The 15,265-nt window shown below is 41.7% G+C and overlaps 1 protein-coding gene across 1 annotated transcript; it reads right to left on the reverse strand.

Moving 5' to 3' along the window:
• Positions 1-7,285: 7,285 nt before the first annotated feature.
• Positions 7,286-14,720, reverse strand: IL22RA1 (interleukin 22 receptor subunit alpha 1). Its single transcript, XM_040587922.1, has 7 exons — positions 14,521-14,720; positions 12,241-12,373; positions 11,352-11,533; positions 9,955-10,139; positions 9,344-9,479; positions 8,973-9,094; positions 7,286-8,362 (listed from the first exon to the last, which is right to left on the reverse strand). The coding sequence occupies exons 1-7, from the start codon at positions 14,561-14,563 to the stop codon at positions 7,334-7,336; spliced, it is 1,830 nt and encodes a 609-aa protein (XP_040443856.1). The 5' UTR covers positions 14,564-14,720; the 3' UTR covers positions 7,286-7,333.
• Between the last annotated feature and the right edge of the window lie 545 nt (positions 14,721-15,265).

Raw genomic sequence — 15,265 nt, forward strand, 5'->3', positions numbered from 1 at the left:
GAAGATTAGGGACAAAATAAGGTATGGAACATCAGATAGTGAGATATGGAGTAAAAGTTTAGAAAGTAAGTGGATTTTTAGTCTGGAAACTATATTGCAGAGGTAGCTGTGATACCAAATAGCTCGTGACCTGCCACCCAGGTTGTGATCACACTGTGTTCTGACCCTGCCTGGATGATGAACATCCTGCAACGCTGCTGATCCAAACACAGCCTGCTGTGCAGAAATCACTTGGTGTCTGTGGTAGTTGGAAAATCCGAGTGGATTTTCTGGAACTAACCAGTTCTAGCTGCTGTTGCCCAAACAGAGCACTTCTTCAGCCTGGATTCCCATCTGCATATTTAGGCTGCTGAAACGAACAGTTACCTTTCAATACTTTAAGAGGATAATGCTTTATTCAGTCCTTTGATTGCATCCAGAGGGATGAGTTGTTTCTTCTTAGGTCTTAGAAAAAGGTTGATAAACCATGGAGAAAACAGTGTCCTTCAGAATGTTAGCCTTAAAGGAGCTGCTTAGTAAACAGCATGATTTTCCCCAGTGACCCCTCTCTTACAGGTGAAACACCAGGAGCAAACGTCAGCACTCTTGTATCCTGTTCACCTCCTGTATTAGCTGGTAAAGAACTAGACTGTTGCTGCAGCCTCTCCTCTGGGAATAAGCAGCATGCTGCTTTTAGGCACTGACTAATGAGTGGGCATTAAGCAAAAGTAAATTTTAAAAGTATATCCCTCCTTATCTCATTCTGTTATGCAATTGGTTCAGAAACATACAACACAATCCTTAAACTGCTCAGATTTTCAAGTTCTAAGAGCTCAGGTTACTTTATAAAAACAGCTTTGGAAATGTAATTGTTGCTAAATAATATTTGTTCAAACATACTTGTAAATCTTTCCCTAGCTCATGTTCCATTATTGACATTTTCCCTTGGTAAATTTTGCACCTGGATTTCAGTTTTATTGCTTTCTAATCCTAAAATGATAAAAGATACAACCCCCTCAGCTTTTACTAGTAGTACAGTTTTCTGTTAATGTAAACAAATGTCTTAAAAACAGTCCATGGAAAAGCAGTTGTATGGAAAGGCAGAGTTGTTGTGGTAAATGCAAAATATTCCCAAATGCAAATGAAAATACAGAATTATCCCAATAATATTTCCTTAGTAAACACCAGCTTTGGAAGAAACAAAGAAACATTGGCAAGTATAAGAAAGAGAAAATAAAACAGGCTTTTACGGAAAAAAAGTTCTTTGTAATTTCATAGAATACTACTCTTTTCAGGACTGTTTCAGCTGCAGAATGACTACTGGGCATCAGATCTTTCTTTCCATGTTCATGGCTAGTTACCAATCCAGGTTAATTTTTACTATACAATGTTTTTTATTTTTCCCTGGAAAATTTTCAGTGCTTTGTAATCTGGTATTCATTGTAATGATACAGAGTTCTGATCTAAAACCTACACTTTTCAATCCAAGTATATATTTTTTCTAAACAGACCAGTAAACCAGAATAGATTCTTGTGAGAAAACATGAAATAAAACAGTATTTTCAGAAGAACAACGCTGGAAAAACAGTAATTGCACTTTAAAGCAGATACAATCACGAAGCACAGTCTATTTCTGAAGTGCAATTCAAATAAAGTGATCATACAAAATAACTGATGTTGCTATGAAGATCTTACAAAATCTTATTATAAAGAGTAGTTTATTTACAAATAAACCGAACTCACCCTGTGAAGACTACAGTGAGAGTGCCTGTCCTCATGAAAGAGAAAGGACAAAGGAGCGTTTCCTTCTCCCTGTTGATGACACTAAGAATGACTCTCCCCAAAAGAATGTTCCCCATGTTTGAGTGCCCATCCTGGAGTCTTAAATATAGCATCCTACCATGCCATCGCAGTGACAATGGGGAGACCCATGAGGCGTTACGCAGTTGTAGCTGTTTAATGCAATGGCAACTAATTGCAAACTCTTTTTGAGATCGGGCAAATTATTGCCTTTGCCAAATGATATAAGTAAAGACAGGTGCCGCCAAAATTCAGACATCAGAGTATTGGATTATCCTCTGCTCATTTAGCATAGAAGCTCACGAAGCATCTAAAATGAATTATGGATATTTTAATTTCCTCCAGGAATTTCCCTTGGGTTAACTTGCCATTGCTGCATAATAGGGTGAAATAATTTACTTTGACATCTCTTTAGTGAATGCCAACTCCAGCCAAATTATGTCAGTGTATAATTAGATCAGGAGCTAACAGCAGCTCTTATGTTTTGGTTGGCTGCGACTACTATACTTCCCTTATTACAGGCAAATGAAGGCTTGCTGCTGCAATAGTGCATGAGCTTACATATCCAGCTGCCCATGGTGGTATCTAAGAGTCTGGGGTGGGGTAAAAGAACAGAGACTGCTGTTTTTCCATTTGTTTGAGATGGTAGGCTTGCAGTTTCAGCATTTGGGATAAACCCTTCCCAGCAATGTGAGCAGCGTGTGGTATTTTTTGTGGCGTCAGAAGGAGAAATGAAGGTTTGAAAGTAGGAAAGCTCTGAGGCTGCAATACCAGTGTTTTCCAGCTAGATTTTATTAGTTGAGGAGTGACCACATCAGTAGTGGGCTTCTCAGAGCTGCTAGAAGGCTGTAAAGAGGATGTGTAAGAACATAAAATTGCCATACTGGATGGAGCTGAAGGTCTGTTCAGCCAGGTGTCCTGTCTCTTGAGATTGGCCCATAGCTTTTCCTGAGCTGGACACGATGATTTATTGTTGCTAATAGTCCTACCCCTATTAGATTGCCTAATGCCTTTTTTGAACACTTCCTGATTCTGGCTTCCTCAAGCCCTTGTGGAAATGAATTCCACCATCAGATTCGGCACAGTTTGAGTCACCCCGCCTCTATCAGTAGGATACATTTCGAAGAACATTTGTTTGCTTCACCATCCAAATAAAACAAAGATGAAACCCAGTAAGATCAGCACTAGAACTACAAGGACACACTTCTGTGTGTGAGTTTATATACTGGCTGTGTTTCAGACACTCCTAAGAAAGCAATAAACTGGTACTACTAGGCAGGCATGACTGAATACATTTTGGTATAAGCTGAGCTGTCAAAGTGAAGGAACACTTTTCTTTCATTGGTTTTGAACAATTGCATGACCGCTTGAGTGCTTTCCTGAATTTTGTATTATGAGAAGCAATGAGTAATGATCATCTAATCTGCTTAATAATAATTTCTTTCATTTTTGTCATATCAACCCTCTGTTGTATGTTTTAAGAAGAGCCTTAACTTATGCTCTCCTCATATGGATGCTGACCACTTTTCTCACCTTTGTCTTACAAAAATATCTTATAATCATGTTGCACAGCTCTCACTATCTCAGTCTGAGACGAAAGAAGATATACAAGGACATTTAAAATCCTCTGAACCAGCAAGTGTAAGGCCACTGCTTAGCACTGTAATCCAGCTGCAGCAGTTCTGCTGCATAGAATCATAGAATCACTTAGGCTGGAAAAAATCTTTAAGACCATGGAGTCCAACTATAAGCCTAGCACTGCCAAGTCCACCACTAAACCATGTCCTTAAGTGCCACATCTGCACGTCTTTCAAATACCTCCAGGGATGGTGACTCCACCACTTCCCTGGGCAGCCTGTTCCAAGGCTTGACAACCCTTTCGGTGAAGAAATTTTTCTTAATATCCAACCTAAACCGCTCTTAGTGCAACTTGAGACTGTTTCCTCTCTAGAGGAAACCTAGATCCTTCACCAGCTTCATTGCCCTTCTTTGGACATGCTCCGGCACCTCAATGTCTTTCTTGTAGCGAGGGGCTACACCTCCCCATCACTAATGGCAATACTATTAGGCCAATCTGATGCCAGAGCTAAGATATAATGTCTATTTTATCAGGATCCCTAATATTTTCAGAGCTGCCCCTCAACTCTGCTTCATTCAGAATTTGGAGCTTTTAATTTGTTCCTTGAGTAAGAATTTCTTCAAAGAACTTGTTAAAAAATTATTGGTGATTTTTTATAGTCTTCAAACAGGGCACCTTTTGATGCCAAAGAAATAACGAGCAAATAATGAGGGAGAACGTGAGGCTGGGTCTGCAGTGTTATGTTCATCCCCGTGCAAGGATCCCTGGTGAGCTACAAGCAGGGCTGCTGGTGTGGGGAGTGGCTAAGTGACAGCTCCCAGATTTAGCTGAGAAGACAAAGAGTAATACTGTGCTATAGGGTTACAGCTGCCATCTGCTATGCTGATATCCTTGTGACAACTGGAACTGCAATGCTCACCTGTCATCGTCGTGATATCTGCCTAGGAATAAGCACGGTCTTTGTGGCAAGGCACTTCTAGTTTTTATTATCTAGAGCTATCAAAACTGTTATCTGGAAAAGTCAAGATAAATGAGGAGCAGTCTGTTAGCTACAGATGGCTTGCATGGGAAGACCTTTGAAACCATGTTGAAATCCTGCTGTTTATCTGAAAATGTCCTTACACAGAATGAGAATGAGATAATTAGGTCCTACTGTAGCTGTTTGCTGTGATGCATTTTGAAACATACAAGGCTATCAAATTGATTATGAAAAGCAATGAAGCAGAAGGCAATAAGGTCAGCACATGTTGATGGGGAATGGATGAGTGCTTTCCTTGCACAGCTATAGTAAAGTTCAATAGTGTCAACATCTCTTTCCAAGCTTTTCCAAACAGAAATAGTTTTAGAAGGGATGATCTTCCTGTTTAGTTTCAGAGGTGACTCAGGAGACTAGAATTGATCTCCTCCTGCTTAGTATGTCAAGACCTAAAAGGTAAATATTAACTTAACTGTGATCAGAGCAGGAAGTTGAGAATATCACTGTCAGTCACCCCCTTAAAGCATGGCTTACAGTCTCTCTCTGACTGCATTCCCTGTTCGTTACAGTTGCTGCTGTCAGGGATAGTACAGATGAGGATAGGATGGGGCAGTAGCTGGGTTGTAAGCCTTTAAGATCAGTCCTGCCATATGCAGCCTTTGAGTGTAGTCAGAGGCAATGTAGCTTTTCAGGTATTTGAAGTGCCTGAAGAAGATACTGACATCCCAACTGTGGGACACTTTGCATCTTTAGGCAGCTACATACATTCTAAAAATCTGGTCCTAGGCTTTCTGTGCCTCAGTTCCCATCTGTCCTCCTGGGGCACCAAGATGATGCATTTATTAAGGGCTGAACATGATCAGACCCTGAGGCAGGGGTTCTGCAGGAGGATTTGAAAATATTTTTAAATAGGAAATGCATTTTTTAGCAGCATCTTCAAATGCTTTCCTAAGGCCCTCTTCTCTTCTACTCTGCTGCCCATACTGATCCTGTGCTGAGGGTTATGTTTCACAACATGAGCCAAAATGTTGACATTGTGGCATTTGATTATTCCCTGAGTAGCATCACTGGGAATGTTGTTGACACGAGATATGCAGCCCACAGGCAACTCTGAATAAGGTAATTGTATCACTGGCGTGAAATGCAGCCTCTCTGAGGGGGAGTTAGTGGGGTCTCACGGGCTACTGCAACTCCTATAACTACAGCGTTTCCGTGTATATTGTTTTTGATGGTATAGTTTGGACACAGAATACATGAAACAGCTCAAACAACATTCCACAAAACCTTTGATACTGAATGGTATGAAGCAAAGCTAGCACAATGGCAATGTCCTTCTGGGTTGCTGCCCGGACCATGCACATACTCATACCTTTCATACTCTGTGCCATGACACCTCTTCACCACATCTGGCATTTCGACCTTTTGGCCCCATATGACATGGCCATAGTGCTTTGTTTGTTATTGATGCTGGAGTTAGGAGCTGAACCTTTGCCTGTAAAGTTTCCTAGACTATTCCTTTAATCCTGGGTTGAATCATCAAACCGCTTTACTTCATAAGGCTATGGGTTATTTGCAAAATCACACCAAAGCAAGTGGAATTCAGCCTTTAGTCTCAGCTTCCCTGGACTGAGAAAACACCTAAATGTGCTCATGGTGAGAACAGCTGAGTTTTGTTTCTGGTCAGCCTTTCTCTGGCAGTGCTCTTCAAGTGCTTCCCCACACCATTCAAAGTCTTGCTTATTCCTATAAATGGTTTCAGTTATCCTCTAAAACTGATGTCATCAGACACTCACACTTTTTCACCACACCAGTGGAAATCAACAGGCTGAACTATGCTTTCTTCTTAATGAAAAATAACTGTCTCCTCTGTCCCCCAAATAAATACCATTTAGCTTGCTTTTGGTAAAGGTGCGTTGCTAAAGGAATCTGGCTCTCAGTTTACATTGATTTTGGTTCACTCCAGCCCTGGAGGTGGGTGTGCTGGTAACAGGAGCAGAGGAGGGCAGTGCAGTTGTAGACTCCTCTCTATCATGCAAATGGAGCATGTTCCTCATCTAGAATGTCGGTGAAGGGTGCGAGGAAGTAGCTCAAGACCTCCCTCATCTCCTTTGTAGATTACCAAGTGCATGAACTGAGTGAAATTAGTGTAAACTGAGATTGAGGGTTGAACTGAGATTATTGTAAATCCTCACATTCTTGCCTATGTGGAATGTGATCCCAGGTGTTTCATCCCTGTGGACTTCAAGGGATAAAGACAATGTGTGACTATATCAGAGAAAGAAATGAGGAACAGCTGAGAAATATGTCAGAACTGGGCCAAGACTGCATTCATCTGCTGCAGAGATGCAGAAGTTTTTATCTTTCTATAAGCACTAGAGAGCAAAGCAGGATAGGGGACGTGTAGTTTTACAGAACTGCTGCATCAGGAGCTATTGCCACAGTTTCGATGACTGTTTTAAAGGCAAAGTCCACTTCATGGAAGTAGCCTATCGTTTTGCACAAGTCATGTATCCAAGGGTAGAACACCAATATATATTTAGTTCTTTTACACTACCATGAGACACGTAATTCTTTTAGGCTGGCACACCTCTGCACCTGAATTTCCTTAAAGGGTGGATATATCTTAGACCTGGATCTTTGGTGTTGGTAAAGAGCAAATACAGTTTTGGTTGTGAATTTTAGTAAATATTCAGTAAATTGAATCTGGAATTTGAACTTCAATCTTAACTCAGTTTTTAAAGTAGTCCAATTCATAATAAATCTGAAGAATATGCAAGAAATAAAGGCCTATTATTTAAGTGATAGGATACAGTATTACAGCATACCAAGTAGTAATTATATCAGTAAATATATCTATCTTCATGACAGAACAATAGTGGAAATAGTCTGACAACTCTGTGCTGTGTTAATGCATCCAAGAATAACTATGTTTATTTGCAGGGTAGGCTACTATTTCATGCAAGCAAACATAATCTGGATTTTAATATCATTGAGTCATCCTAATAAAACTCTGTGTTTTCATCCTGATCCCACAGTACTTTTAAGTCCAAATCTTTGAACAGCATAGCAAGAGGAGTGCCATTGTCCCAGTCTGAGATAGTGTCTTGGGACACAACATTATTCAGTTCTGTGCAACTTAGCTCCTTTGTTGCTGTTAACGTTTCTGTTTCTTGAGTCTCTAGGAACTGCAATTTATTTGCAGAATGTGAAAATGAATCTGGCAACATCCACTGCTCTGTGTTCTTCTCTCCAGGGAAGTTGTTACCAGTACTGACTGAGAAAAGGAGGGCTGGTGATAGAGATGACAGCGATTCATCCTCTGGAACATAGTCTGTGTCAACTTTCACTGAAGACAGTAAGAGTGGCAGTTCTGTTGTCTGTTTTCTATAGCATCCTCCTTGTTCCAGCAAAGACAGTGACAGCTGGGATGCATGCACTTTATTTTCCATCCCCTCAGTCTGCAGCTGCAGTTGCTGTGTTTGCCCAGGGCTCCCCTGTAAGAGAACTGACTCTCTTGTGCCACTGCTGTTCCACAATGCCAAGACTGGCCTCTGTTCTTTGTAATTCCAATGGCTGCAGCTCTTGCCCAGCTTGTGGGTTATGAGCTTTCCACTGACAAAACTATCTGGAGAAACTTCCTTTAGCATTTGGTTTGGCTGCAGATTCTTCTTGTCAACATGGTCTGTGCCTTTGACACACACCCCATAGGTTAGGGGCAGAACGTTGCTGGGTACAGCAGTAGGAAAGCTTTGCTCAGCTGTGGGAAGAACATAATTATTAGGAGCTGTGCTTGCCAAGCAGGGTGCCTGAGCGGGCGGCTGGAGTGTCCCTACGTCCCTCTGTTGCTGATAGGCAGTTTCTGGTGGACAGAAAGACCATGGTGGCTCTGATGCTCTGTCCACATGTTGGCTGATCTGTGGTAACTGCACTTCAGGGATGAGAAGTGAAGGTTTGGATAAATTGATGGGCTTTATAATATGCTCCACTGTCAGTGTAAGAGGCTGGAATGACGAAATCCCTCTGAAGTCCTGTTGAAGTAGATAGACAAACATAAGTTATTAACGAGAAGCTGTGACTTTGAAGATTTGCTTTAAATTCTTTAAAATTTTCTTTGGGGAAATATCAGTAAAAGCCAGCAATAAGCACTGGGGACCAGCTCTTTTGACAAAAGAACTCTGGTTTTTTCCCTGAGGAATGCCCTTCAGAAGAATACAGACATCTCTCATTATGCATCAGGACAACTGTGCAATCCTAAAATATGAGAAAGAAAAAAATCCTGCTTTAAGTTTTGCAAAATTTGGCCTAAACCCTGGAGCATGGAAATAGTTTGGCCTTAAGCTCATTTAGCATGCAGAACCAAGGCTTGGAGATGGATAGTTAAGAAGGTCCAGAGTTTCAAGAGGAACTAGTGATTTAGGATGCCTCAGGTTTTAGCTACCTAACCTGATACCTCCTTTAAAGGGGCCCAGACTGGGGGAAGTTCTGAGCACCCCTCTTTAAACTACCAGTAGTCTGCAGTGATTGCCTAGACAACACTCGTCTGCTTATTCATCCTGCTCAATTAGCAATGCTTTTTAAGTGCATGCATATAGTCCCAAGCATTTTAAAGATTTGCTGCAGCGGCTTAAGAACACTTACCAAAGACATAGGCTGTGCGCTGTGTTGCTTGACATATTTGTAGATCACATAACTAATTGCAGCAAACACCAATCCAGCACAGAACGTGAGTGCCACGAAACAGTAGAGAAGCCATGTATTGTCTGGTTAGGGGGGAAGAGAACAAGTGGAAAATGTAGCTTCAGAAAGCTGGATTAGAAAAACTGTCTGATATTAGCTAAATTATGTTATAGATCTAGTCTCATGGGGTTAGATTTTTATATTAGGAAGGTCAGTGTTGCTTCAATTATCTTTAGCAAGGCCATGTTATTTTATACCAGCTGAAAACTGGCCTCTTCTGTGTATCCCATATCCTAGCTGGACTTTCAAATTATCAGCATTAACAGCCTCACCTGCTAGTGTTTTAACCCAAAACACTTGAGATTTGCTGCTTCTCTGGAGCAGAGAAATATATACTGTTCCGTTATATTCAGTGTCTGGGTCCAAGTTGGAAACTTCAAATTCTTTGTTGTGCTCATTCTTTGTCCACTATATAAAATAAAGGCAAATTCTGTATTTTAGAAAGATTAAATGCATACATTTCCTTCAAGTCAGATTGAAAAATTCAGCATAAAATTTTATTTACTAATAAGGTGTTGTATGACTGTAATAATTCTGTATATATGGAGTTCTAAATACATAATTTTCTTTCTACCACTACTGTATTTAATTTTTGCATTGTGGTTCCTTAAGACTTGAACCAATTAAGTTGATCTCTTTTTTAGTCTCCAGCAGTCTTACTTTTTTCTACTTATAAGTATCCTTGGAAACTCCAGTTTCTTTTCCAGAATTTGAGAGGAATGCTTGAGATTCCTCTTGTCTACTGAGAGTCAAAGACTCTGAGACTTGCCCTTGTGCATCAGCAGTCTCATCCATCATGTATAAGCTTGGAGGTCCTTCTCCATTTTATGCAAAATGTGATTCGCAAAAGATGGTGGGCTAGTGGCCTGAGGTTGTGCTTTACCTTTTGATGTGTCCTTTGGTTGAATATTGTTAAGTGATAATCAACAGCACCAAATTTACTATAAATGTCTTCTACAGTTAGCTGGTGGTCGTCTTCACCTCTTAGTGGAGTATAGGGAGGCCGTATAAGAAACTTTATGGACCGTACATAAGGAATATGCTCCACCACTGGTGCTCCAATAATAGCTAGAAAAGATAGAACAGGCAGTGTCAGCTGTTAAGATTAAAGCTGATACATTATCAGATCATCTTGTACACACACCTCAGACTCACTTTTGTTTATATACAAAAAGCTGTATTTCACTAAGCATAGGAGAAATCAGGCAACTGGAGATATTGTCCTCCCTTGGGGTCCTGCCACCTTTAGCTAGTGTTTATCCCTAGAAATTCTCACCCCAAGATTTTCCTTAGGACCATATTCTCACTGCATCCATGTTGCTTCCCTGTCCCGCACAGGGACATCCTGCTTCATGCATTTGTGATGAGTGTGAAATCCCACCACAGGGCACTCAGTTAATTGCTCCCTAAATTCCTATTCCCATCCTACATCAGATTTTGCCTTTAGAGGAGTTCAGCTCTTTTGTACCTACACTTATCTTCAGCGAAAGGCATATGCTACACCAACATTTAAACAGTAGTTTAACCCAGTCTGTAACAGTGTATTTAAAAGCAGCGGTCAGTATTCCTCCAAGGCCAGGTAGGTTGAAAACACCAAACTGAAAAGAACAGCTCTGGGACGTAGGATCACCTCACTGTGGGTGCTAATGCCTATGCTGCAATGAAAAGTGAATGTTTAAAGATCAAAGCAACCTATGGCTCTTTCATAGCTTATTTTGTGCAAAGATCTGAGGGCTCTGCACCATCATTGACTGCTAATGCCACCTCGAATTACTCCTGACAAAATATGCAGTGGGAACATTTTAGTCACGGAGCCAAAAAGGCTCCCAAAGGCTATGTTGTGTGTCTGTGGTAGAGATCACTTAGGGGTTGGGAACATTAGGTATCCATTGGTCTGGCTGCTTATCCTGATTTTCAGGAGTTCACATTTCATAGCTTCTGGGACTCTATTACTAGCTGTCCTCAGGCTGCCCATCACGTCTCCTACTAGTTTCCTTCTGCCCCTCATCAGCCTTAATAGCAGCTCTTCCTTCAAGGACATCTGGCTTTCTCTTTTCCCCTCTAATCCCACTTCAGTGCTGGACCTGAAGGAAGGCCCAGCCCATTTGCCCATTTGCCTCCTTGCCCAAAAACAAGCCTTCTTCAGGCCTTCACTCCCTTCCTATCCAGCACAGAGTCTTGCAATACTGAAATTAGAGGAAATACTCTTGTAAACATCAGTGAGACTTGGAATGAAAACCTAGCAACCAGGATTTAATAGCTTTCAGCAGCGGTACGTACTCTCTTTTCTGGGTTCAAATCTTTCTGAGCGTACCCAGTTGGAGGAGCAGTAGTTCTGGCCAGTGGCCCTCACCCTTGCGTAGTAATGCTCCATGAAGTTTTCTGTTTCACGAGTGAGATTGCAGAAAGGCTGTGTGATACTCTGGCATTCACGCTTGTTAAGCCAGGATTTTTCTCCATACCTTAGGACAAAAAAAGCTTTTAGTCTGTTTGGTAGTACAGATGCAATATTACCCCTCCCCAGAATGATCCAGCAGTTTGTAAATTCATTATTGCAATTAGCATGTGGTGAGGAATGGAATGGCAGAGAAACTTGCCCTGAACTAGAGCCCTTAATCCATACCTGTGGATGGCTATGGCGAGGATATCACCTTGAGGCAGTGCGCCTTATTTCGGGGTGCACACAGGAGTGTCCTGTGACTCGGTGGCTCCAGGGTTCTTTGCCCAGCTCTGACACTGAATGATTGCATGCAAGTTTGCTGCAGCGTTCGCAGGCTCACCCAGCAGCAGCAAAGCTATTGTGCAGCACTGGTCTGATTTCTGCTAACTCTAGTGACTAAGCCAGAGGAAGGCATTTGCTACCATCTGTTTTTACAGGTGAGGAAACTACAGAATAGAGAGGAGGAAGTTGCTGAAGGCAAAGAGTAGCTCAATATAATAGAGTAAAGCTGGCAACCCAAGATGTGAAAGTATTTGCATAACTGAGCATTATCTACCAGTTTAAATAATCCAGTCCTTTACTGAGTTCTTGTCTAAGCAAATCCATTTCCCTAACAGTAAAACAAGCAGCAGAAACAGCAAAATCTACTTTTCTTTCTTGGCCCTTCTCTCTCTGAGAACAGTGGCCCTAAGAACAACAGAACTCCAAAAAGAAGTAAACTTCACATACTGTTTATATTGGACATCAAATACAGTGCCAGGGGGAATATCTGCTTCAGTTTCCCATGTCAGGATGTTCTCAAAGTTTGTAGAATAAAATGCTGCACGTTTCAGACATGATGACCTCTCAGTAGTCACAATGCCTAGGGGAGCAAAGAAACTGGTATTAAAACGGTTGTTCTGGCATCTCAGCCTTCACATGAATATGGGTCCAATGCTGATCAGCTTTTAAGTGAACAGAAATATCAGGCATGCCACTTCCAATTTGCTGGAGATGGGCTGCAAAGCATTGCTGTTTACATCTTGCAGATTGTTGACTCATCCCAAAGAAATGTAACTCAGGAATTTTTACAGAAAGGCCTCAAAAACTCAAGAGTCAGAAAGAGAATCCTTGAGTTCTTTGTCAGGTTTCTTTTAAAGCAGTTAAATGGCTGAAAAATGAAGAACAATAACCTGTTTTCAAGGCTGGATTCATGTCTATGAATGTCTCTGCTTTCTGCCCCTACTTCAGTGATGTGCTGAGATCACTTGCACATCACTGAAGATGTGACTGCCATTAACCTCTCATGCTCTGTGTTTTATTGGATGGAGACTGCCTGTACAGAGTGACATGCAAAGTCCTGATGACTGGACTCTGATCTGGGTGTGCCAGGGTGAAGGCAAACAACTCAGCTCCCTCTACCTTTTCCCATGGAGGACAGGTTCTGACTTTGGTAAACAGAAATGTCACTTCCCCCTGAAAAAACCCTTGTCTGAGCTGCCTCTGTAGAGCAGGACACCACCACAATCCACGTGCAGCAAACCAGCTCTGAGCAGGCACTGCAGAGTAGTGTCCTGGGGACTTTTTTTTGCCTCTCTTTTGTCATGAGAATACACAGTGCAAATTTTTCTCAAGAGTCATTCACAAGACTTTCTAACTTGCTGAGTAACTTTCAGAATTTATAAGCTTTGTAAATTTGAATTATAGACACATCCTCAAAGACAAATAATCTGTACATTAGTCAAGTCTTGGTTTGCAGTATTGGTAAACACCTTGAAGATACGTGGGCTTCAGCCTGCACTTGCTGAAAATGAACAGTCCCATTATGGTGCTGGTAAATGGGCACTCAAAATCAATATGAGTTCCCCCCATGAAAAAATGGTGTGATAAGCAAGTAAATGTAGCACCATTTTACAGATGGGAAAACTGAGGACCAGAATGGGGGCACCTTGGACAAGATCACATTGAGCATCTGTAGTAGAGCAGGGACTAAACAGCAACAGTTCCTAGATCCTCGCTTTAGCTTTCCCTCCAGCTGCCTCCATGGAGTATTGGCAGTTTAAAGTAGCTTGCTGTATGGGAGGAGAATTAGGCAGAAAGGCATGGATCCTGTTCTCAGACTTGTTGTATATAGCATTTTGGCAGGGAAGCTACACAAAAATAGACTGTAGCCTAGTCCAGATTTCGTCCTGACTTCATCTGCAGTTCAACACTTGCCTCTCTACTCACGCAAGGCTCAGCACAATCTTCCTGGCGAGGCAGAAATGCAGCAGTTGGTATAAATAGGTGAGTTTCCCTGTCTGAGCGCCATGAAAATTGAATCATCAATATTTGATCATACCAGAAGTAGGAAATCTCCGTCTTCCCACATTTATTGATACTAACACACAGTTACGCAAAACAGTGTATCACAAGCACAGTCAAGTGTGGGCAGGGAAAAACCAGGATATTTCACAGTGTGAAAGTCCCTCTGTTTTAGAAGTTTCTGAAGGCACCTTCCCTACTGTATACGAGCACAGACATGAGCAGATGAATGACAAGATTGCTTGCTGAAAAGCTGGCATTTGAAAACATCGCAAGTTTATCCTTGATTCTCCCAGAAGTGAGTTTGCCACATCTGGAGTAGGATTAAATGTTTTTTAGGGATACATTATTTGTTTGTACCTCTTCTAAAGTCAGGGTTGTTGTTGTACTCATTCGTGTCTCCACTCAAGACACAAGGGGACTGATCAAAGGTCCCCTGAAGTCAATGAATATCCTTTATTCCTGTAGGATTTGGGTTGTAGCACATCAGTGGCCAACACTTTGAAGCCAAGGAATCTGTTCTTCTCCCTATTAATCCTTAAAGTACTGAGCACACCAACTGTACTTTGAAAATATTAAAAGGAGAGAGCAACACAGAGGAGAGATTTTGAATAACCTCATTCTCTAGGTTTTATTTCAGTAAACATGATTGAACTACCTCTCATACTACAGGATCAAAGAGAAACAACCACAGTCAATGACAGGAAAAGAGAAGTCAGGACTTACCAACCACCGAAAATATAGCCAAGATGATCAGAAATTGCTTCATGAATAAATATCCAAGCTGGGCTGGGAGAGCAGGCAGTTGATGCTGTGTGCAGGTGAATCACCTTTTACGGGAACTGAATTCTTGTTTGTGAGGCCAGGTTGGATTTGTTGCTCAGTAACAGGCTGCAGAGCTACTATCCTGTCTGCTTTCGGATCCGAGATCACCAGCTAAAGATCTGTGCGCATGTGTATGAATGTAAGAGTGACAACAGGAACACCTCTCCCTTTCTGAGTATGCACACCTACATGTACAAAGGTGCACAAGCCAGAGGCTTAGAAAATCCCCAGCTTTTGAAAGACAGCCAAATACCATGTTGCTGATAAAAAGCTTCCTGCCTGAAAGCCCTCACTGAGGTTCCTCAGTTTTGGGGCTTGCTTTTCTGGTCAGGTAACTTTGTCTTCTTAAAACTCTAGAAATTAAAACTTAGTGCTGGGCACCTAGTTGGTTTTATAACTGCTGCAAGTAAGACACCTATTTCCTTAAGAAATACCTTTGAATACTTTCTTGGCATGGAAGTTAGCCAGATCACTAGTTTTTAAGCTCTTCTGTTGTTCATACTGGCCTTGGACGGGAGCCAAAGGCATGTAGCCTCGCTGCATAGTGAGCGAGGCACAAGCTCCTCAAGTCTGCCATGATGCTGCGCTACCAGGTGGCCGCAGAGGTTCTCTCATCTGAGGTAGAAAGGAGGTAGCCTTTCCATAG

Source organism: Falco naumanni, chromosome 3 (assembly GCF_017639655.2).
Source record: "Falco naumanni isolate bFalNau1 chromosome 3, bFalNau1.pat, whole genome shotgun sequence".
Lineage (NCBI taxonomy): Eukaryota > Metazoa > Chordata > Aves > Falconiformes > Falconidae > Falco > Falco naumanni.